Consider the following 23,718-nt stretch of genomic DNA (forward strand, 5'->3'; position numbering starts at 1 on the left):
CTATAGAAATATAAACAAACAACCCAATGCTATAAGATATATTATACAATGAACTGTGGTAAATCTAAAGTATACTACATTTATTACACTTAATCAGTTCACTAAAGTTAATACTACAATATTCTGGAGCATTCGTTATGAAAAAGATTTATAAATACTATAATATGTAGGATCATTTTCCCAGAGTAAGATGCGGCTGGAAGGGCATCCGCTGCCTAAAAATGTGCTGGATAAGTTGGCGGTTCATTCCGCTGTGGCGACCCCGGATTAATAAAGGGACTAAGCCAGCAAGAAAATGAATGAATTTAGTATAATAGGGAACTCTGTGGCTCAGTGGTGGCCTTACAGCAAGAAGTCATTGGTTTGAGCCCTGGCTGGGTCAGTTGGCAATTCTGTGTGGAGTTTGGATGTTCTCCCTGTGTTGGCGTGGGATTTCTCCGGGTGCTTCAGTTTCCCCCACAGTCCAAAGAAATGCGTAAAAGGGGAATTGGATGAACTAAATTGGCCATAGTGTATGAATGTGTTTGTGAGGGAATGAGAATGTATGGGTGTTTCCCAATACTGGGTTTCAGGTGAAAGGGCATTCGCTGCGTAAAACATACGCTGGATAAGTTGGCCCTTTATTCCACTGTGGCGACCCCTGATAAATAAGTCGAAGGAAAAATATAATAATAATAAATAAAAATATTAATTATTTAAATAATAATAATTTTAGCATATTTTTCATGACTTTTTAAAATGTGTAAGATCTTTATTTTAATTTTATTTGTTTTTTTTGCTTTAAACTGAGAAATGTTTCATTGGGGGAGGGGATGGGGGGATGCTGGCATCTGGCTGAGAGCAAGACTTTTTATTTTGTTTGGCTAAAAGCGATCTACTCCTGGGAGGGGGTATCACCAGATCACCAGAATAGGGAAGTCCCAGAGTAAAGTTAGAAAATATGATACACCGGTGTTTTGGAATATGGAAAAACGGTATATGATTGGGCAGTTAAAAGATTTAACTTGGGCCATCACCATACTGGTAGATCTGTCTCTGTGGATAAGCAGCATAATTAAGCGACATCCGAGACAAAAGCCCCTTTCACACATACAGACCTTTCCGGAAAATTACCGGCAATTTTCCGGAAAGGTTGTATGTGTGAACAGGCCCTTTTTAAAAATACCGGTAAATTCGTTCTGGCTATTTTCCGGAAAGAGAAGTTGTAACATTACCGGCAATTTGCCGGAATGCTGCGCTGTGTGAATGCAGAAGGAAGATTCCCGTAATAAGCGCGTGCACGTCTAGAACGTGCTGACGTGAGACGTCTGCTTTAGCCAATCACAACAGTCAGACGCATTTACGTCCGCGCGGTTTGTGAGAATAAAAACCTTTGAATATTTTTCCAGACACATTTAGCTGCTAGAAGTTAGTGAGATAACGTTTATATGTTCTTCTTAATGCCAACTGTGCAAATAATCATCGATAAGATGCTTATGATAAGCCGTTGTTTGTTTACCTTCAAGCTTTGCGTGTGCCTATGAAACAGCCTGTGAGCGCCTGCACACGCACATATTATGAACATCTCGACATGCGAAAGTGATCCTGTGAAAGTTGTTCACAATATTGATCATCAAAAGAGTTTGTAATTTAGTCAAATGTTTACAAATACAAGCGCAGCCGTTTAAAGCTCATTTGTGATGAATGATGTCAGAATTTACCAGTATTTTGGAATGGATATGTGAATGCTCTTTTCCGGAAAAATTCCGTAACGTCCTCGCCTGTGTGAACAGCGCTTTTTTGTATATACCGGTAAAGTCGTTCCGTAAATTTTCCGGATATTTACCGGTATCACTGTGTGAAAGGGGCTATTGACTCGCCACAGATAACTGATGCAGGGAGTTAAAGTTCCTGGCGCCTGGCTGAGATCAAAACCTTTTATTATATTTGGCTAGCTAAAGCGATCTACTCCAGGGAAGGGGTAGAAGTCAGGGGCCGTGCGATTTACTTCCAGAAGAAAGTTATAATGGGGGGCGGGGGGGTGGGGGGCACATAATTATAGCTGTAAAGCTTAACTTTTTGACTTTAGGTGAAAAATCAAATCTGTTGGAGACGTCCGATAAACAGGTACCGAAAAAGTCCACAGAGGGGCTGGGAGTGGGGCTGGGGTGTGATCACTAGAATGGGGAAGTCCCAAAGTAAATTGAGAAAATATGATACACCGGTGTTTTGGAACATGCAAAAACTGACTTTATGCTGTTTTCATCTGTTTTTAATATTATTTGTTTCTATTTTATTGAAACTTGGCTTTTATTCCTGTTTATGTAAAGCACTTTGACTTGCCACTGTGTATTAAATGTGCTTTATAAATAAACTTGCCTAAATAAATACCTCTGCAGCTAGCTCTCTGCAACTCTCACATGGTCGCCCACTGAAGCTAAGCAGGGCTGTGCCCGGTCAGTACCTGGATGGGAGACCACATGGGAAAGCTAGGTTGCTGCCGGAAGTGGTGTTAGTGAGGCCAGCAGGGGGCGCCCAACCTGCGGTCTGTGTGGGTCCTAATGCCCCAGTATAGTGATGGGGACGCTATACTGCTCAGTGAGCGCCATCTTTTGGATGAGACGTTAAACTGAGGTCCCGACTCTCTGTGGTCATTAAAAATCCCAGGATGTCCTTCGAAAAGAGTAGGGGTTTAACCCCGGCATCCTGGCCAAATCTGCCCACTGGCCTTTGTCCATCATGGCCTCCTAACTATCCCCATATTCAATTGGCTGCATCACTGTCTCCTCTCCACCAATCAGCTGGTGTGTGGTGTGCGGTCTGGCGCAAAATGGCTGCCGTCGCATCATCCAGGTGGATGCTGCACACTGGTGGTGGATGAGGAGATTCCCCCCACTGTGTAAAGCGCTTTGAGTGCCCAGAAAAGCGCTATATAAATGTAAGGAATTATTATTATTATTATTAAAAAATACCTCTCATTTTCATGAAGTTAAACTTAAAGCGGAAATAAAACTAAATGAAAAAAAAAACATAAAAACTACAAATATGTATTAAAAATACAAAAAATAATAATAAATGAAAAAGCAGTACTTCAACTCCAAATTGAAAATTACATATTCATATGTGTGTACTGCATATACCTGAATCCACTCACTGGCCACTTTATTAGGTACACCTGTCCAACTGTTTGTTAATGCAGGATTCATCCTGCCTTAAGTCAACGGTTCAGGCTGGTGGTGATGGTGTAATGGTGTGGGGGATAATTTCTTGGCACACTTTAGGCCCATTGGTACCAATTGAGCATGGTGTCAACGTTACAGCCTACCTGAGTATTGTTGCTGACCATGTCCATCCCTTTATGACCACAGTGTGCTCATCTTCTGATGGCTACTTCCAGCAGGATAACTCACCATGTCATAAAGCGTGAATCATCTCAGACTGGTTTCTTGAACATGACAATGAGTTCACTGTACTCAAATGGCCTCCACAGTCACCAGAGCACAATCCAATAGAGCACCTCTGGCATGTGGTGGAACGGGAGATTCGCATTATGGATGTGCAGCCGACAAATCTGCAGCAACTGCGTGATGCTATCATGTCAATATAGAGCAAAATCTCTGAGGAATATTTCCAGTGCCTTGTTGAATCTTTGCCACAAAGGATTAAAGCAGTTCTGAAGGCAAAAGGGGTCCAACCCGGTACTAGTAAGGTGTACCTAATAAAGCGGCCAGTGAGAGTACATGTTTGTATTCACTGTTTGTACTTTTTTTATTAAAACTTTTTATTAAAAATTTTATTTTTGTTTTTAATTTAACAGTTTTTAGTTTTTCTTTAATAAACTTTTTTTTCTGCAAACTTTTAAAATTAAGTCAAGTGATGAAAATGATCTATTTTTTATTGTATGTGTGTGTTGTGACGACCCCAGGACTTCAGGACTTCGACCCCAGTGCCTGGTTGTCACCAATTGGCTCAAACCATATAAAAGGGTTTTGAGTGCTAGCTTCTGGAGGATGGTGTGGCTACGGGCCGTCTTTATGTTAAGATCATCTCTTCATTTCTGCAACCTTATGGTTGTGTTTAGCATTATTTATTTGTGTAGTTAAAGTAGTTATTTTCTTTATTTTTCCCCTAGACGTTTGTTTGTTGATTTGTTGTTCTATTTAGTTTTATGTATAATAAATAAGTTGCATATACATTCTTTTGTTGTCCGAACTCTTTTATGTTGCGACTCAAACGAGGGGGTCGTAACAGTGTTTAAAGTGTTGACAAATGAGATGAAACCCACAAAACAAGGTGTTGTCCGATATATTTCATACAGTACAGTACATTCTACATTAAACATATTAAAACACATGTTCAAAATAAAACCTACAGCTCTATTTACAAAAAACAAAACAAAAATAAACCATTCATCTCATCCAGACCTCTCTCAGAAGCATCTCCAGCACACAAGTGCACAATAAATACAGTGTATTTTCAGTTAAAAGTCATTCATGGCCTGTTTAGTAGAGTGATGCAGCTTCTGTTATGGATTATATCAGCATATACATGTTATTCTCAACCACTTCTACTATTTTAGTAGTGACTTGTGAAGTGTGCAGCTAAATGACGCTCAGAAACATTGCTTTTGTAAATACTGGATGGCTGTGAATGAGATCCAGCACAGGTTTTTTTTTGTTTTCAGCTCGGTGTGTTTACAATCATGATCAATCCGTTTCTTCCAACAGCTCATTGTGAATACGTACCACCGTGTACATTTCTGGAGGGCGCCAATTATGTATCCAGAGCTACATATGGCTGCATTTCGCCTTTAAAATGAACGCTAGGGAGTGGTATGACACCACCGCCGTCATCTGTTTCTTTTCATGCTACCAGTTGACCACTTGCCTCCATGTGCACGTCCTTTCCACTGTTACCGGTTTGCCCAGTAGCTCACCATTTACATTGATAGACTTGAGTTTACAACAATGTAAACAAGTAAAATAGAGGGTGAGAATGTAGTAAAATCTGAAAACATGGTAAAAATCAGACTGCCGCGAGTTTTTTTTTTTTTTTGAATTCCTATTGAAAACACTATCGGTTGGGTTTAAGGGAAGGGGGTAGGGTGGGTCACTCGGTCAGTCATCAGTGGCCTCTGGTGGATTTACGAGAGAACAGCAGGCATGGATGGCACTGGCGAGAGAAATCTGAGATCTGAAAAAGCGTACACAGCAGCCTCTGCTAGAAACGTATCTCCTGGGATGTATTTCGCACTCTCCAGAATTGTATGTAGGGGTACATATCAATAATGAACCTGGCTTAGTTTATTCAGCTGATGTATAAAACAGAGTTTCCAGATCCAATCCTTAACTCATTTCAGTTAGGAAAATCACCCAATGTCTATTTATAACCACTGTTTTTAGTTCTATCATACATTAACCCCTCAACTGTCACATCCATGTTATGAACATAAGCATAAACATGACTTTATAATTATATGCATACAATTCATAGATTTTAAGCTTGGTCTCACTTTAAAGAAGACATCTCAGATTGAAGTTAACATTCAAAAAGTTAAATATAACTAAAGTTTTGTGCTGTTGTTTATGAAAATAATAAAGTATATTTAAATAATTACAGAAAATATGTATTTTAATTAACCTGTTTAGCTCAATTATGAAGGAAAAAATCAAAGTTAAATATCTGAGCTGAGTTATATTCCAAATCTGAAGTCAAAATCTCATAAATAAGCTTTTGTTTAATAAGAATTTATAATTTAATTAGGATTTTGTTTGTGTGCAGCACCACACTTGACCACTAGATGTCACCCAGTTCACATTGATGACCATATAAGGGATGATCCCGTATTTGGTGTGTGTTTTAAGGAATATGAATAGTGTTTTTAATACTTTTGACAATATTCGTAAAGTAGGCATAAAATTCTAATGTAGTACAGGTAATTTGGTGGAATTTGATTTGAATTTAGCCTCTTAAACATGTTTACATGTGGATTGCTGTAGCAAAGCAATGTTTTTATGAGGAGCCAAATTATAAATAACCATTGCAAAGCAATATCTATCAATATTAATATCTAAGCTTGCAAATGGCATATTGTTTGTCATGTTGCTTTATGTTTACATTACAACATTGTGATTTATAACCTTTTTGCTCTGAGGCGATTGTGCCTCTGACCAACCGTGCTGCCAAAATATACAAATAAAATCTTTATTTTAATTAATCTATTTAAGCCCAAATATGACAGAACATCACAGCTAACTATCTGAGCAAATTATATTCCAATTTCGAAGTTGATATCACAAAAAAATGAGGTTTTAGTAGTTTTGTTTGTGTGCAGTACCACACATGACCACCAGATGACATCCTGTTAACACTGATGACCATATAAGGGCGTCCACTATTTCTGTGCATGTTTTTTTGAGGAATATGAACCATATTTTTGAATACTTTTAACAATTCTTGTAGAGAGGACAAAATTATAAAGTAGTACGAGCTGTTTGGTGGAATTTGATTTGAATTTAGCCACTTGAACATGTTTGCATGTGGATTGCTGTAGCAAAGTAATGTTTGACAACTCTGATGAGCCAAATAAATACATGACTGTTTCCCAGTATTATCTATTAAACATCAGTCAGCAGATTTGGAAACTAGACACTTTAAGCTTGCAAATGACATATAGTTTGTCATGATTGCTTTATGTTTACACTACAATATTATGATTTATAACCTTCTTGCTCTGAGGCGACAGTGGTAACCACTGAGCCACCGTGCTGCCTAAATAAAATACACAAAATACGTATTTTAATTAATCTGTTTTAGCCCAAATATGACAGAACATTACAGCTAAGTATCTGAGGAAATTATAGTCTAATTTTTAAGTGGATTTTTAAGTTATGTTTGTGTGCAGTACCACACATGACCACCAGATGACATCCTATTAACACTGATGACCATATAAGGGCGTCCACTATTTCTCTGCATGTTTTTTTGAGGAATATGAACCATATTTTTAATATGTTTGACAATTTTTGTGAAGAAGACATCAAATTATAAGTAGTACGAGCTGTTTGGAGTAATTTCCTTTGAATTTAGCCTCTTAAACATGTTTACATGTGGATTGCTGTAGCAAAGTATTGTTTGACAAATATTAATAAATGACTGTTGCAAAGTAATATCTATCAAAAATCTGTCAGCAGATATGGAAACTAGACACTTTAAGCTTGTGAATGATTGCTTTATGTTTACACTACAATATTATGATTTATGACATTCTTGCTGTGAAGCGACTGTGGTAACCACTGAGCTACAGTGCTGCCTAAATAAATAGATAAAATATGTATTTTAATTAATCTGTATTAGCCCAAATGTGACTACTAAGCTAAGTGTCTGAGCAAATTATCTTCCAATTTTGGAGTTGATATCACAAAAAATGAGGTTTTAGTAAAGTTTTGTTTGTGTGCAGTACCACACATGACCACCACACATGATGGCATCCTGTTAACACTGATGACCATATAAGGGCGTCCACTATTTCTGTGTATGTTTTGAGGAATTTGAATCATATTTTTTAATACTTTTGATATAACTTGTAAAGCAGACATCATTGTAGTATATTGTAGTACGAGCAGTTTGGTGGAATTTGATTTGAATTTAGCCTCTTAAACATGTTTACATGTGGATTGCTGTAGCAAAGTAATGTTTTTTTAACGACTCAGATGAGACAAACAAATTAATAACTGTTTCCCAGTATTATCTATCAAATATCTGTCAGCAGATATGGAAACTACACATTTTAAGCTTTCGAATGACATAAAATTTGTTAAAACTGTGTTATGTTTACACTACAGTATTATGATTTATGTATTTAATTCCACATGTTTCAATACCCAGGTATTTTTAAAAAGTACATTCTCTCAAAGGCCACAATGTGGTCGATGTTTTGTTTGTTTGTTTGTTTGTTTACAGTATGCCAAGAGACAGGAAGCGTACAACAGATATGGGTGTCCGTCTATCTGTTTTGAATTTAGCCGTTTAAAGATTTTTAAACGGTCACCATTTGTTTCTTATTAAATATATTGACCAATCAAATGCTCTCTAGTATCTGACATGCCCCGCCCCCTTCTTCTCACTGGCTTTTCATTTGATGAGCTTGAGCTCGACCACTCTCACTAGCAGAGCTGTGATTAAAAACTAAATGCTGTTGGCTGCTTTTTAAAAAGGGGAGGAGCTATATGTGTCCCGCCCTCTCTTCATGTTTCAGTTGAGATTATTTATTTTTAGTAGTGCTTGGATCTGGAAACTGATGTTAGACTGAACGATGATGTTGATGATGTTGGGTTATCTGTGTGTGCTATCTGGCTTTGGGTCGTCTTTGAGCGTCTGCTTTCTGCTGGGTGAGGTTATTGAGAACGCAGCTGGAGCTCAGCATGGCCCGGCGGGAGTCCAGCACCACCTTCCTCTTCCTCCAGCTCCTCTGCTCTTCCTCTTCTTCCTCTTTTTCCTCTTCTTCTTCCTCTTCTGGCTCAGTTTCCACATCACTGCGCTCGTCTTTGTCCAGCTGATGGAGAGAAGAGCCGCAAATAAACACTTGTGAATCCAAAAATGCAGAAACTGTACATTCACAGATAGTTTTACAGTGTAGAGTTAAACTGTTGAGCTTTATGAATTGTACTGTACATACAGCCGATCTCTGGGACTAGCAGGAGCACTTTTAGCTTAGCTTAGCATAGCATAGATCATTGAATCGGATTAGTCCATTAGCATCTCGCTCAAAAATGACCAAAGAGTTTTGATAATTTTCCCATTTAAAGCTTGAATCTTTTGTACGGCAGCAACATTCCTTGATTATTACACTGGAATGAGAGTATAGTTCCTATAGAGATATCAGCCTAGAAAACAGCTTTCATTATATACAGTTGAAGTCAGAATTATTAGCCGCCCTTTGAATTTTTGTTTCTTTATTAAATATTTCCCAAATGCTGTTTAACAGAGCAAGGAAATTTTCACAGTATGTCTGATAATATTTTTTCTTCTGGAGAAAGTCTTATTTGTTTTATTTCGGCTAGAATAAAAGCAGTTTTAAATTTTTTAAACACCATTTTAAGGTCAAAACTGTTAGCCCTTTTTAGCTATATTTGTTGATAATCTATGGAACAAACCATAGTTATACAATAACTTGCCTAATTACCCTAACCTGCCTAGTTAACCTAATTAACCTAGTTAAGCCTTTAAATGTCACTTTAAGCTGTATAGAAGTGTCTTAAAAAATATCTAGTAAAATATTATTTACTGTCATCATGGCAAAGATAAAACAAATCAGTTATTAGAGATGAGTTACTAAAACTATTATGATTAGAAATGTGCCGAAAAAATCTGCTCTCTGTAAACAGGGGGGCTAATAATTCAGGGGGTTAATAATTCTGACTTCAACTGTATTTATATATACAGTGTGTGTGTGTGTGTGTGTGTTGTGTGTGTGTGTGTATAATTATACATATTATACAGTTATAAATATATATTAATATATATATATATATATATATATATATATATATATATATATATATATATATATATATATATATATATATATATATATATATATGTTTTTTTTCATATTTATATAAAATTTAATAAATTTAATAAATGTTGAAAATAAATATTTTATTTTAGCTAGTTTTAAGTTATTTTAATTTAAATGAGACATAATAAAAGTGAAAATTAATATAATATTATTAATAAAATATGTATAATTAGTACTAAAATAATATTAATAATAATAAGAGGAACAAGTAAAAAGTGTGACATTAAAAATTTCTGTATTTTATCAATTTTAAGTGTACATGAAGTGTATGTAATATTTTGGGGCTTATATAGCTCTGACAAATGGAATAATATTAATAGTAATAATGGGTTAAAAATTATAATAATGATAATAATAATGATAATGATAATTATAATAATGCGTTATTAATAATAACAATAATTGCTTAATAATAATGGGTTTTTTATTATTTTAATTTATAATAATAATAATAACAACAACAACAACAATAACAACAACAACAACAACAATAATAATAATAATAATAATAATAATGATGATGATGATGGGTTAATAATAAGAATGGGTTATTATTATTTTTATTATACTGAATAATATTAATAATAAAATTAATAATAATAATAATAATAAAATTGGGTTAAAATAATAACAATAATAATAATAATAATAATGGGTTAATATTAATAATGCTTGTATAATGCTTAATGCTTAATAATAATACTACAAATAATGGGTAAATAATAATAATAATAATATTAATATGAATATGAACATGAACATGAATATTAATAATAATAACAATAATAATAATAATAATAATAATAATAATAATAATAATAATAATGGGTTAATAATAATATTAATAATAATTAGTTTATTATTAAAAAGTAATTATACTGGATTATTGTTAATAAAAAAAATAAGAGTATAATAATAATAATACTGTGTTAATAATAATATTAATAATAATTAGTTTATTATTTAAAAATAATAAGAGGTTAATTATAATTATACTGGATTGTTATTATTATTATTGCTAATAATAATAATAATAATAATAATAATAATAATAATGGGTTAATAACAATAATAAAATAATAATTAGTTTATTATTAAAAAAATAACAATGGGTTAATAATAATTATACTTGATTATTGTTATTATTATTATTAGTAGTCGTAGTATTAATAATAATAATAATAATAATAATAATAATAATAATAATAATGATGGGTTAATAATAATAATCATTAGTTTATTATAAAAAATAATAAAGGGTTAATAATAATTATACTAAATTATTGTTTTTATTGTTTTTATTGTTATTATTATTATTAATAATATTAACAATAATAATAATAATAACAATAATAATATTCAAAATAATAATAATCTGACTCACTTTCCCCAAGAAGAGGAACTTGTAGACCATCCTGAGGATTAAGTAAGCCCAGTAAATGTGCAGCGCCTGCAGCACCAACAGCAACGCATTGAAGAAATAATAACCCAGAAACGGCTCAAACACCTCCATCGACAAAACCAGAGTAGTGTAGATGATCCTGAGCACAAAAACACACACAGTATTATATACACAAACACACACTCTCAAAGTTTTAGATGGAAACTCAATACTTCAAACTCTCACTTGCTAGGAAACACCAGCAGTCGAGTCACCAGGAAAACAGCAGCGAAAATCACAAATAAGGAGTCGCAGGTTTTCTTCCAGCCCGCATAGTTAAACATCTTGGCAGACTGCAGAAAACAGCAAAAGAGTTCAGTTCATTTAGTCTGTTGATCATAGGGCATTATAAATAGGATTTATATTAGGGTATTGTTGTATAAAACATTAAAGAAAAAGTTTTAACTTGTGTCATATACCCTTCCATATAAGGGTCGCTGTGGTGAAAAAAAAAAATATATATATATAAAATAAAATAAAATAAGTTAAAATAAAATAAAATAAAATAAAATAATAAAATAAACTAAGGCAGCGCGTTGGCAAGAAGGTGCTCCGGATTACCCCACAGTCTAAACACATGCGCTATAGGAGAATTGAGTAAGCTAAATTGTCCGTAGTGTATGAGTGTGAATGAGAGTGTATGGGTGTTTCCCAGTGATGGGTTGCAGCTAGAAGGGCATCCGCTGCGTAAAACATAAGCTGGATAAGTTGGCGGTTCATTCCATTGTGGCGACCCCTGAATAATAAAGGCACTAAGCTGATGGAAAATAAATGATTGAATGAAAATAAAATAAAATATTCTTATATTGCATATAAATATCAAAAAATTGTACAACATAATAAAACAAAAATAGTATTTAATTAAATAAAAAAAATGTAAAATTTAAATAAATAAATTGTAATAATTTAAATGATTAAATAAATAAATAAAAATCTGTTTGCGTGTATAATCATCTTACTCATCATCTTCTGCTACTCAAAAAAATAATAATAATAATTAATTGTATTTCAGCTTCTTGTCAAGGATATATATAAATTGTTGTATGTTATATAATTTTTATAAATTATATAATTAAAGAAGACTAACATTTTATTTAATTAAATTATGATAAAACTACATTCAATTAAATAAAAAAATAATTATCATCTTTTCCCACTCAAATTAAAAATAAATAAATAAAAAGAAATTTTTAATAAATATATATTTTTATTTCTATTTATACTAAAATAAATAAAAACCTAATTAAAATTAAATTTTAAAAAATCTAGTAAAATATTAGGTACTGTCATCATGGCAAAGATAAAAAAAATTATATATACATAAATAAATGAATGAATGAATAAATAAATAAATAAACAAAATAATTAATAAATAAATAAATAAATAAATAACTGACATCTATAATATACATAATCAATAATATTAATTAATGAATAAAATAATGAAATATAATTAATTTAAACTGAAATCAAGAAATATTTCTGACTAGCTGTTTAGTTTTTTTATTTCCTTGATGGCTAGCTTCAGCTTTTGAATTATTGACACTCTAAAAAATACCCTAAAAAAAAACTAAACCAAAAACCTCTGAACACAGTAAATCCTCTAAATGCCTCACACTGAGATCAGATGAAGAGAAACAGGTGTGTGTGGAGCAGGAACATGTGTGTGTGTGCATGTGTGTGGGTGTGTGTGGAGCAGGAAACAGACGTGAACAGGCAGTTTTGGGGGATTTTCGGTGTGTGTGGAGCAGGAAACAAACATTTTTTGGTAGAATTTTAAGCATGTGTGTGTGTTTGGAATATTTGTGTTTGTACCTCCAGCAGAAAGTCGGAGGCGTCGTGGACGAGCATCACTAGTGTCCCGATGCGGATGTAGTTTGAACAATACGAGAAACCCAGCAGGAAAATTGTGGCAAAGTGGTGGATGATCTGCTCTTTAAAGTCCTGAAACAACAGAAAATATCAAGAAAACAGCATTAATGCCACAGCGAACAGCAGATGAGTCATGTTCATTTACAGATGGAGTCTCAATTATTAACCCCCATGCAGATTTCCCCCAGTTTCTGTTTAACAGAGTTTTTTTAGCACATTTCTAATCATAATACTTTTAATAACTCATTTCTAATAACTGATTTATTTGATCTTTGCCATGATGACAGTAAATAATATTAGACTAGATATTTATCAAGATACTAGTATTCAGCCTAAAGTGACATTTAAAGGCTTCACTAGGGTAATCCTCTTTCTTATTTCTTTCTCTTATTGTCTATAAAGTGGAAATGTATTATTGGTTTCACCACACAACATCAGCATTCACATCACAAATAATACACAATACATTCAATATCACTTATTAAAACCCCTAAAACAATTTTAAACCCTATTCACACATAAGACCCAGTATTCAAAATTATAATGGCAGGGAGAATATCAATCTGATACACATTTTTTCTATATTTGAGGTTGCCAAAAAGCTTTTTCGAAGGCAAAAAAAATATATATATAATATATATATACACACACACACACACACACACATATATATATATATATATATATATATATATATATATATATATATATATATATATATATATATATATATATATATATATATATATATATATATATATATATATATATATATATATATATATATATATATACACACAGTTGAAGTCAGAATTATTCGCCCCCCTTTCATTTTTTTCTTTCTTTTTAAATATTTCCCAAATGATGTTTAACAGAGCAATGATATTTTCACAGTATGTCTGATAATATTTTTTCCTTCTGGGGAAATTCTTATTTGTTTTATTTCAGCGAGAATAAAAGTAGATTTTATTTTTTTATGAATCATTTTAAGGACAAAATTATTAGCCCCTTTAAGCTAATTTCTTTTCTGACTGTCTTCAGAACAAATTATCGTTATACAATAACTTGCCTAATTACCCTAACCTGCCTAGTTAACCTATTAATTCTGACTTCAACTATATATATATATATATATATATATATATATATATATATATATATATATATATATATATATATACATACATACATACATACATACATACATACATACATATATATATATATATATATATATATATATATATATATATATATATATATATATATATATATATACAAGGAATGGGAACAATCTTCAATAATGACATGTGCTGTTTGTTCATTCATTATTTTTCATCCGCTTTTGCCAGTGTTGTGTCACGAGGGCAGCAGTCTCAGGCTTCCCTCAGTCTAGACACTTCCTCCAGCTCTTCCGGGGGATCGCCAGGCAATTCCAGGCCAGCCAAGAGACCCTCCAGCGTATCCTGGGTCTTCCCTGAGGCCTCCTCCTGGTGAGACATGCATGGAACACCTCCCTAGGTAGGCGTCCAGGAGGCATCTGAAACAGATGCCCGAGCCACCTCAGCTGACTTCTCTCGAGGTGGTGTACATGAGTACTTAATGCGTGTTGATCATACAGTTTTTATTTTAAACAACACACAGGTTGTATGAAGCACTGAAGTATCTTCCTGTTCTTTACTTCCTGTAAGACAATCACTTTCTGTAAAATATTCTATGAGGATATATAATCGCTGTAAGAAACACTCAGTGAAATATATTAATCCTTTTCCTCATATCTGACATATTTCAGGGTCTGATTTTGTTGATAAACTTGTTTATTTACTCCTCTTGACAAACCGCTGAACTCTGATGACTTTCTCTTCAGAAAGTAAGCACTTATCAGATTACTTAATGTTTTTACAGCGATATGAATGCTGTTTTGCCAGAAATAAACATGCAGGCTCAAATTAAACACACTTGGACTCCTTTAGAGTAATCAAGTGTTAAAAAGGAAAAGTCATTTAACTTTATTCATTCTTTCATTTTCCTTCGGCTTAGTGATTCTGGGAGTGATCAGATTTATCAGAGGTCGCCACAGCGGAGTGAACCGCCAACTATTCCAACATTTGTTTTACGCAGCAGATGCCCTTTCAGCTGTAACTCATCACTGAGAAACACCTACACACACTCATACACTACGGACAATTTAGTTTATCAGTTCCCCTATAGCGCATGTGTCTGGACTGTGGGTGAAACCGGAGCACCCGGAGTAAACCCAAGCCAACAAGGGGAGAACATGCAAACTCCACACAGAAATGCCAACTGACCGAGCCGAGACTCGAATCTGCGACCTTCTTGCTGTGAGACGACATCATTTAACTCACCTCACAGCGAGTTAAATTACACATTTCTACACATACATACTAAATTATTTGCTTTCCTGTGAAATTGTAATTATTTTTCAAATAGTTTTACAGTATTTCCTTTTTTTTTTTTAGTCTTATTTAAGTCTTATTTCTTTATGAAATTTAAATATCAATATAAAAACTGCTGGGGCAAGGCAGTGGCGCAGTAGGTAGTGCTGTCGCCTCACAGCAATGAGGTCGCTGGGTCACTGGTTCGAGCCTCGGCTCAGTTGCATTTCTGTGTGGAGTTTGCATGTTCTCCCTGCCTTGGTGTGGGTTTCCTCCGGGTGCTCCGGTTTCCCTTCACAGTCCAAACACATGCGGTACAGGTGAATTGGGTAGACTAAATTGTCCATAGTGTATGAGTGTGTGTGTAAATGTGTGTGGATGTTTCCCAAAGATGGGTTGCGGCTGTAAGGGCATCCGCTGCGTAAAAACTTGCTGGATAAGTTGGCGGTTCATTCCGCTGTGGCGACCCCGGATTAATAAAGGGACTAAGCCGACAAGAAAATAAATGAATGAATGAATAATAACTGCTGTGGTCAATATTATTAGTCCCCTTTGATTTTTTTTTTTTGACTGACTGACTGAGGAACAAACCACTGTTGTCCAATGACTTGTCTAATTAACATATATAACCCAGTTAAGCCTTTAAAGGTACTGTGTGTAGGTTTTTGACTCTTCTAAAGTATAAAAACACCATCATATGTTTGCAGGTATTTCAGAAACATGCTAAGTGAACGTTCTTGTTTATCTGCTGTAGTCAGATATTCTGCTTTGAACATGCGAGTTGTTCGCCGGAACGGCAGTAATTGTTTTGGTTATTAAACCCGGCCAATGCCAGCTAAGCCAATCATATTTCAGCATCCAGGGTTGCCTTCATGGAACACTGTGTATTTAATTCAGTTAGTCATGAGGGCTCTCAAAGAATGCGCCCCTGACTGAAATGTGACCTCTGGTGGACAGTGGCAGACTCCGAAATGAGATTCAGGGCTCTATTTTGACGATCCATGCGCAAAGTGCAAAGCGCAGGGCGCAAACGCATTTAGGGCGTGTCAGAATCCACTTTTGCTAATTTAAGGCCGGGAAAATCCGCTTTGCGCCATGGCGCCTGGTCTAAAAGGGTTGAGCTTATTTTCTTGATGAGTTATAGGTGGGTTTGAGAATAAACCAATCAGAGTCTCCTCTCCCATTCCCTTTAAGAATCAGTTGTGTCGCACCATAAGCACATTTGCTATTTACACAACGTAAAGTAAGTCTAAGCGAAAAAACTGAGCATTTCACTAGCAAGAAAACAGTTAAACAGAACATCAGCAGCGCGAGAATGAGAGATAAATTATTAACTTTCACTTTCGTTTGACTGAAAAATATGCATTTGTAGCTAAATCGCTAGCGGTGCCAAACAGCATTTCCCATTGTTTACATCGTTGCTACAGCATACCATTAATACTAGACACTGTACATGTCATGATCAATTTGAACTAATACTTACACTTACAGGTTGTAGTTCACAGCTTCTGCTTTGAGGAGATTTTAGCCGAATCCAGCACTGAACTGGGAGATTCTGGAAGCTGTGCTTTGTCAAATGCTTGCTATATATTTTATGATTCTCTGGAATATAATTGATATTGAACTGTAAGCACTTCTGTCTTTGTGTCGTGTCCTTTGGAAGCCCAAATACAGAAACAGACGAAGCTCTGTGGAAATAGCAGCGTTTACACAGCATTTTCCCCCTCTGCTTTAACATTACAGCGCCTCTGGCCACGCCCCTCAGCTGCACAGTGTGTGTGAGCAGTAAAAGTACGTTTGTGATCTCACAAGGGCCAGAAGTATTTTTTTGTAGTCCCCAAAATTTGTTTATTGTAGGCTTTCCTAAGCGAACTCTGTAACAGCCAAGGTCTCCCTTTGCATTGAACTTTGAGCATTTTACATTCAGAGATGCTGTTTATGTTCACACAGCTACATTACACATCAACTAAAGTTTAACATATGATATCGTAGAGGACCACCCCTTTAAATGTCACTTTAAGCTGTATAGAAGTGTCTTGAAGAATATCTAGTCTAATATTATTTACTGTCATCATGACAAAGATGAAATAAATCAGTTATTAGAAATGAGAGATTACAACTATTATGTTTAAAAAAAAATCTAAACAGCATTTGAGAAATATTTGAAAAAAAATTAAGATTTTACATAAGTTTACATTTACATTAAGTCATTTATCAGACGCTTTTATCCATTGTGACTTACAAATGAGGACAAGGAAGCAATTTACACAACTAAAAGAGCATCAATGAATAAGTGCTGTAAGCATGTTTTAGGTATGTAAAGTATAAGAAGCAAAACATTAGTAATTTTTTTGTAATACAGTTAGGAGTGGAGTCAGAGAGGCAATTGCAGATTAGGAAGGAAAGTGGAGACTAAATAGTTGATTTTTTAGTCGTTTCTTGAAGACAGCGAGTGACTCTGCTGTTCTGATGCAGTTAAGGAGTACATTCCACCAACTGGGCAGATTGAGCGCGAGAGTTCGGGAAAGTGATTTTTTCCCTCTTTGGGATGGAACCACGAGGCGACGTTCATTCACAGAACGCAAGTTTCTGGAGGGCACATAGATCTGCAGAAGTGAGAGCAGATAAGAAGGAGCAAGACCAGAAGTCGCTTTGTAGGCAAACATCAGAGCTTTGAATTTGATGCGAGCAGCAACTGGCAGCCAGTGCAAATGGATGAGTAGCAGAGTGACATGTGCTCTTTTAGGTTCATTAAAGACCACTCATGCTGCTGCGTTCTGGAGCAGCTGAAGAGGTTTGATAGAGTTAGCTGGAAGCCCGGCTAGTAGAGAGTTGCAATAGTCCAGTCTGAAGAGAACAAGAGCTTGAACAAGGAGTTGAGCTGCATGTTCAGATAGGAAGGGTCGGATCTTTCTGATGTTATAGAGTGCGAATCTGCATGATCGAGCAGTTCTAGAGATGTGGTCAGAGAAGTTTAGTTGGTCATCAATCGTTACTCCAAGGCTTTTCACCAGTTTGTCTCTACCTATGTAATGTATGCAAATGTAGCATTTAAAGGTGCAGTAGGTGATTTGTCTTCAGAAACATGTTTTGTTGTGCTGGTTGAAAGTCTCTTCACAGTCTAATAGTAATGATTAAAGTAAATTATCTAAATGTGTTTATATGTATGTTTATATTTTGGGTAAGGCATAAAACTAAAAAATGTTCAACTATTAGAGTCGGACCAACATCTCTCATTATTCCGATAAGTAACCCAATCTGTCTGTCAGCAAATGCAGATTTGAACATCTGCGCAGCCTTTTGTATGCAGCTCCACCGACCGCCGTTTGTGATGAAAGGGAGAGAGCACACGCGCAATCGGTAAAAACCTGCTGAATCAACACTTTTTAAAAACCTGAATCAATATTGGAGTTACCTTTGCAGGCTGGAGAAAGGATGACACCATGGCTGAAGGATTTCTCTTAGACAGGTAATGTTCTGTTTTAAAACTGTTTTAGCTTTACGCAAAGCTGATGTAACGTTAGATGTTGTTGTCACAAATGGGTTATATCCTCACAGAAGTGTTGTTCAGCCACTAAAATCTTCCGATGAAAGATTGATAAGACTATTTTCAGTTTCATAAAGGACCTTTTACAGCATCGATAATGTAGATTTTAAATAATTTAACAATGAAACACAAGTAAATAGCTCTATTCCGCCTAGTATCTCTCTATATTGTTTACCATGCAACTCTAAATATTTACTCTGAAATCGCATGTCAGTTTGGTTTTCTCGCCGCCGGACAAGCACTTGTCGCTTTTAACACATGATAGAGGGTTCTTTTGCTGTGCTCGTGTTTCAGGAGGCGTGGCTCTAGACGGCAGGGGAGGGACTGTGATTCAGAGATTCATGCTAAGCTGTTTGCATTGTGAAAGATCACCTACTGCACCTTTAATATGGAAATAATGAATACATTTGTCCGCATTTGATGGTAGAAAAGTGATAGAAAAAGCTGATAGAAATATTGCTCAGCCAGAAAAGTAAATAAGGGTGTACTCACACTAGGCTATCTGAACACATTTGACCCCATTTCCCAGTTTGTTTGAGAAGTGTGACTGCTCCGAATCAGGCCTAGACGTGGTTCAGGCATGCAAGAGTGCAATTCGGTTGGGCCTTGGCGCGGTACGCTCGTAGTGTGAGTGCAAAGTGCACCCGAAACTGAAGATGCAACGTGATTTAAGGGACTCCTTCATGTGGATTTATTAATCATTCTTACTGTTCAATGACCGTGAACTGTCGGAGTTTATTAAAGATGCAAACCCCTTACTGCACATCAGCTGACCCTTCAGCAAACCTCCTAATACCTGCAGCATGAGGACTTTCATGAAAGTTTATGAAGATCAAAAAATGCTAGATCTGTTTGGCAAAATGTTTGACTGCGTGTCACGAAAGGACTTAAATAATACAAAACAACAGAACTAAAGAAATGTCCACTGTGCTGAGAGAGAGCGCTGCTCTTCTGTTAAACTGAACAGCGCATCATTAATGACGGAAGCGTGCTTCGGCTCAGCAGGTAATATTGCAGTGTGAGTGCAGACTGAGGTGGAGAAGAGAGAGGGGACAATAGCGTCTGGGCATGGTTCAAGACAACCATGCCAAGTGTGAGTACACCCTTACAGAGAGAGAGAGAGACTTTAGAGAGAGAGTTTAGTGTAACAGCGGCGCTCAGTCATTCAGAACACAAACAGTTGGACTGAAGGAGAGTTTAGTGTCAGTTCTTACTTTTCGCTTGACGTCCACAGACACACAGAGCAGCAGAGACCAGTAGAAGGACAACTCCAGCATGTAGTACCAGTAATGAAGCTCCTGCAGAGGCTGCACACACACATTTGCACAAACAAACAGGCACACACACACACACACATACACACACACATACATATACACAAGGACAGACGCGCACACACACACACACACACACACACACACACACACACACACACACACACACACACACACACACACACACACACACACACACACAGACAGACAGACAGACAGACAGACAGACAGACAGACAGACAAATAAACACATTTGCACAAACATTTATGAGCACACACATACACACAGATAGATAGACGCAGACACACACATAAACACAATAAACACACAGACAGAAAGACACACACACACACGCACACGCACACACACACACACACACACACATTTACATACAGACAGACAGACAGACAGACAAATAAACATACATTTGCACAAACATTTATGCGCACACACATACACACAGATAGATAGACACACACACACACACACACACACATACACACACACACATGCACGCACACACGCACGCACGCACGCACACACACAATTATAGGGTCATTCAATTTATTTACTCTGTCATGACACTTAGTAATAATAATAAACCTCGACTGAATAAACAAACATTTTTAAACTCAACTTTCTTCTTTTTGTTATCAAAAGATTAAATAATTATTAGGTCCACGTATGCTGCATGAAGTAGAGTAAAATGTGTTTGTGTGCATTAATCTGACCTGTCGAGGAAACCCTCTCCAGCACTCTCTCTGATCCCAGAACCAGGCCGTCTGTGAGGAAGAAAAACACCATCACTCCACAGTAACACAAGTGCAGATACCCTCATGACAAAATACTGTAGTGACTTATAATAAATCCTGCAGTGATTTTGAACCCTACTATAGTAAATACTTCAATTAATGTGTTGTGGTGATTCTATAGTTGCTATGGCAAAGCAAAAACTACAGTAATTGATATGTTGTGCTAATTCTATAGTTGCTATGGTAACACAACAACTACAGTAATTGATTTGTTGTGCTAATTCTTTAGTTGCTATGGTAACTAACCAACTAAAGTAATTGATCTGTTGTGCTAAGTCTATAGTTGCTATGGTAACACAGCTACAGCAATTTACCTATTGTGTTAATTCTATAGCTGCTATGGCAACACAACAACTACAGTAATTGATTTGTTTGGCTAATTCTATAGTTGCTATGATTACACAACTAAAGTAGTTCATCTCTTAATCTAAATCTATAGTTGCTATGGAAACAACAACTACAGTAATTGATATGTTGTGCTAATTCTTTAATTGCTATGGTAACATGACAACTACAGTAATTGATCTGTTGTGCTAATTCTTTAGTTGCTATGGTAACACGACAACTACAGTAATTGATCTGTTGTGCTAATTCTTTAGTTGCTATGGTAACACGACAACTACAGTAATTGATATGTTGTGCTAATTCTTTAGTTGCTATGGTAACTAACCAACTAAAGTAATTGATCTGTTGTGCTAAGTCTATAGTTGCTATGGTAACACAACTACAGCAATTTACCTATTGTGTTAATTCTATAGCTGCTATGGCAACACAACAACTACAGTAATTGATTTGTTTGGCTAATTCTATAGTTGCTATGATTACACAACTATAGTAGTTGATCTTTTAAGCTAAATCTATAGTTGCTATGGAAACAACAACTACAGTAATTGATTTGTTGTGCTAAATCTATAGTTGCTATGGTAACACGACAACCACAGTAATTGATCTGTTGTGCTAATTCTTTAGTTACTATGGTAACACGACAACTACAGTAATTGATCTGTTGTGCTAATTCTCTAGTTGCTATGGTAACACGACCACAACAGTAATTAATCTGCTGTGCTTATTCTCTAGTTGCTATGGTAACACAACAACTATAGTAATTCATCTATTGTGTTATTTCTATAGTTGCTAAGGTAACGCACCCACTACAGTGACATAAACAAATGACCCAATACTGTAGTTTTTAATATATTATGCTATAATACACCACAGATTAAGGTAGTATAAACTAAAGTACAAAACAATATTCGTTACAGTTTATCAGTACACTATAGTTAATATTGCAGTAAGATAGAGCATTCATTAACAGCGACTTATAAGGGTGATAATACATTCAGAATAATACACTTTACTATAGTTATGTTTTAAAAACACTGGAGCATTTCGTCTAAATGACTGTAGTATTGTTTGGAGTGTGTCCCGAGGGCCTGTGTTGAGTTTCAGAGCCTCATTAGAGACGCGTGCACTGAAAACAACACAGATCTCCTCAATAAAGCATATCCTCTGAACGACAGTAATTAGATGAAGACTCATGAGGAATAAAGCTTGAAACGACACTTACGTTAATTAAAGACAGCAGTCCCGCGGTGAAGGCCACCAGGTAGAAGGCAAACCTCCAGCTGAGGAGGAACACAGAGGATTATCTGGTTAATGTGCGGGAAATAGCTAAATAAACACATTCATTTTATACAGTAGTCAATGTTTGAAGTGGATCAAAAATGTTTTTCAAAATTGACAAGAAGGAAGTACGATGACTGATGTTAGCACTGTCACCTCACAGCAAGAGGGTCGCTGGTTCGAGCTGGGCCAGTTGTCATTTCTGTGTGGAGTTTGCATGTTATATATATAAAGGGACTAAGATAAAGGAAAATAAAAAAATGAATGCATATATCAATAACAATAATAAAACTAATTTGTCAAAATCATACATTTAAATGAATTATTATTTATTAAAACTGGAAAATAAACTAATTACAAAGGCTTAAAACCTGAAAAAGAACCAGCAAATTTATAAGCAATTGAGAATATATTAATATGTTCATGTATAAGTAAATTAAATTACAAAATTAAATGACATTTTAATTATTAGTAATTTTAACAACAGTAAAATTGAATTAATAAATATTTAATACAGTTTGAATAATAATAATAATAATACATTATTATTAATAATAATACCATTAGTGATAATAATAATAATAATAATAATAATAATAATAATAATAATAATAATAATATTAATACTGAAATTAGGGCGGCATAGTGGCACAGTGGGTAGGGCTGTCTCCTCACAGCAAGAAGGTCACTGTGTCGAGTCCCGGCTAGGTTTCTGTGTGGAGTTGGCATGTTCTCCCTGTGTTGGCGATAGTGTATGTGTGTGAATATGAAAGTGTATGGGTGTTTCCCAGTACTGGGTTGCGGCTGGAAGGGCATCCACTGCATAAAACATATGCTGGATCAGTTGGCGGTTGATTCCACTGTGGCGACCCCAGATTAATAAAGGGATTTAGCCGAAAAGAAAATGAATGAATGAATATATCAAAGTCACTTAGAGCTGGTATTAATGACAATTTAGTATATATATTTTTTAATTAATAAGTATTATTTAATAAATCAAAACATAATTAAAAGAAATATTTAATAATTTCTTTGTTTATATATATATAAAATTATTAGCCCTACTGAATTATTTGCACCCTGTATATTGTTGAATTATTTGCCCCCTGAGCTTATGATTTCTTGAACCCTGGGCTCCCTCCCGTTTGCAGGGCGAGAGGGGAGTTTGAACTCAGGTAGATCTTGATGATCTT

At 35.2% G+C, this 23,718-nt stretch overlaps 1 protein-coding gene across 1 annotated transcript in view; it reads right to left on the reverse strand.

The window, feature by feature from the left end:
- Positions 1 to 4,268: 4,268 nt before the first annotated feature.
- cers4b (ceramide synthase 4b) overlaps positions 4,269 to 23,718 on the reverse strand; it is a 37,291-nt gene continuing 17,841 nt past the window's right edge. The window contains exons 5-11 of the mRNA XM_005163643.6: positions 22,470 to 22,527; positions 20,822 to 20,872; positions 20,030 to 20,122; positions 12,816 to 12,944; positions 11,187 to 11,293; positions 10,944 to 11,100; positions 4,269 to 8,533 (exon numbers count right to left, since the gene is read on the reverse strand). Of these exons, the coding sequence (XP_005163700.2) occupies positions 8,327 to 8,533; positions 10,944 to 11,100; positions 11,187 to 11,293; positions 12,816 to 12,944; positions 20,030 to 20,122; positions 20,822 to 20,872; positions 22,470 to 22,527 (802 nt within the window). The 3' untranslated portion in view covers positions 4,269 to 8,326. The remainder of the gene's footprint in view (positions 8,534 to 10,943; positions 11,101 to 11,186; positions 11,294 to 12,815; positions 12,945 to 20,029; positions 20,123 to 20,821; positions 20,873 to 22,469; positions 22,528 to 23,718) is intronic.

Source organism: Danio rerio, chromosome 2, assembly GCF_049306965.1.
Source record: "Danio rerio strain Tuebingen ecotype United States chromosome 2, GRCz12tu, whole genome shotgun sequence".
Lineage (NCBI taxonomy): Eukaryota > Metazoa > Chordata > Actinopteri > Cypriniformes > Danionidae > Danio > Danio rerio.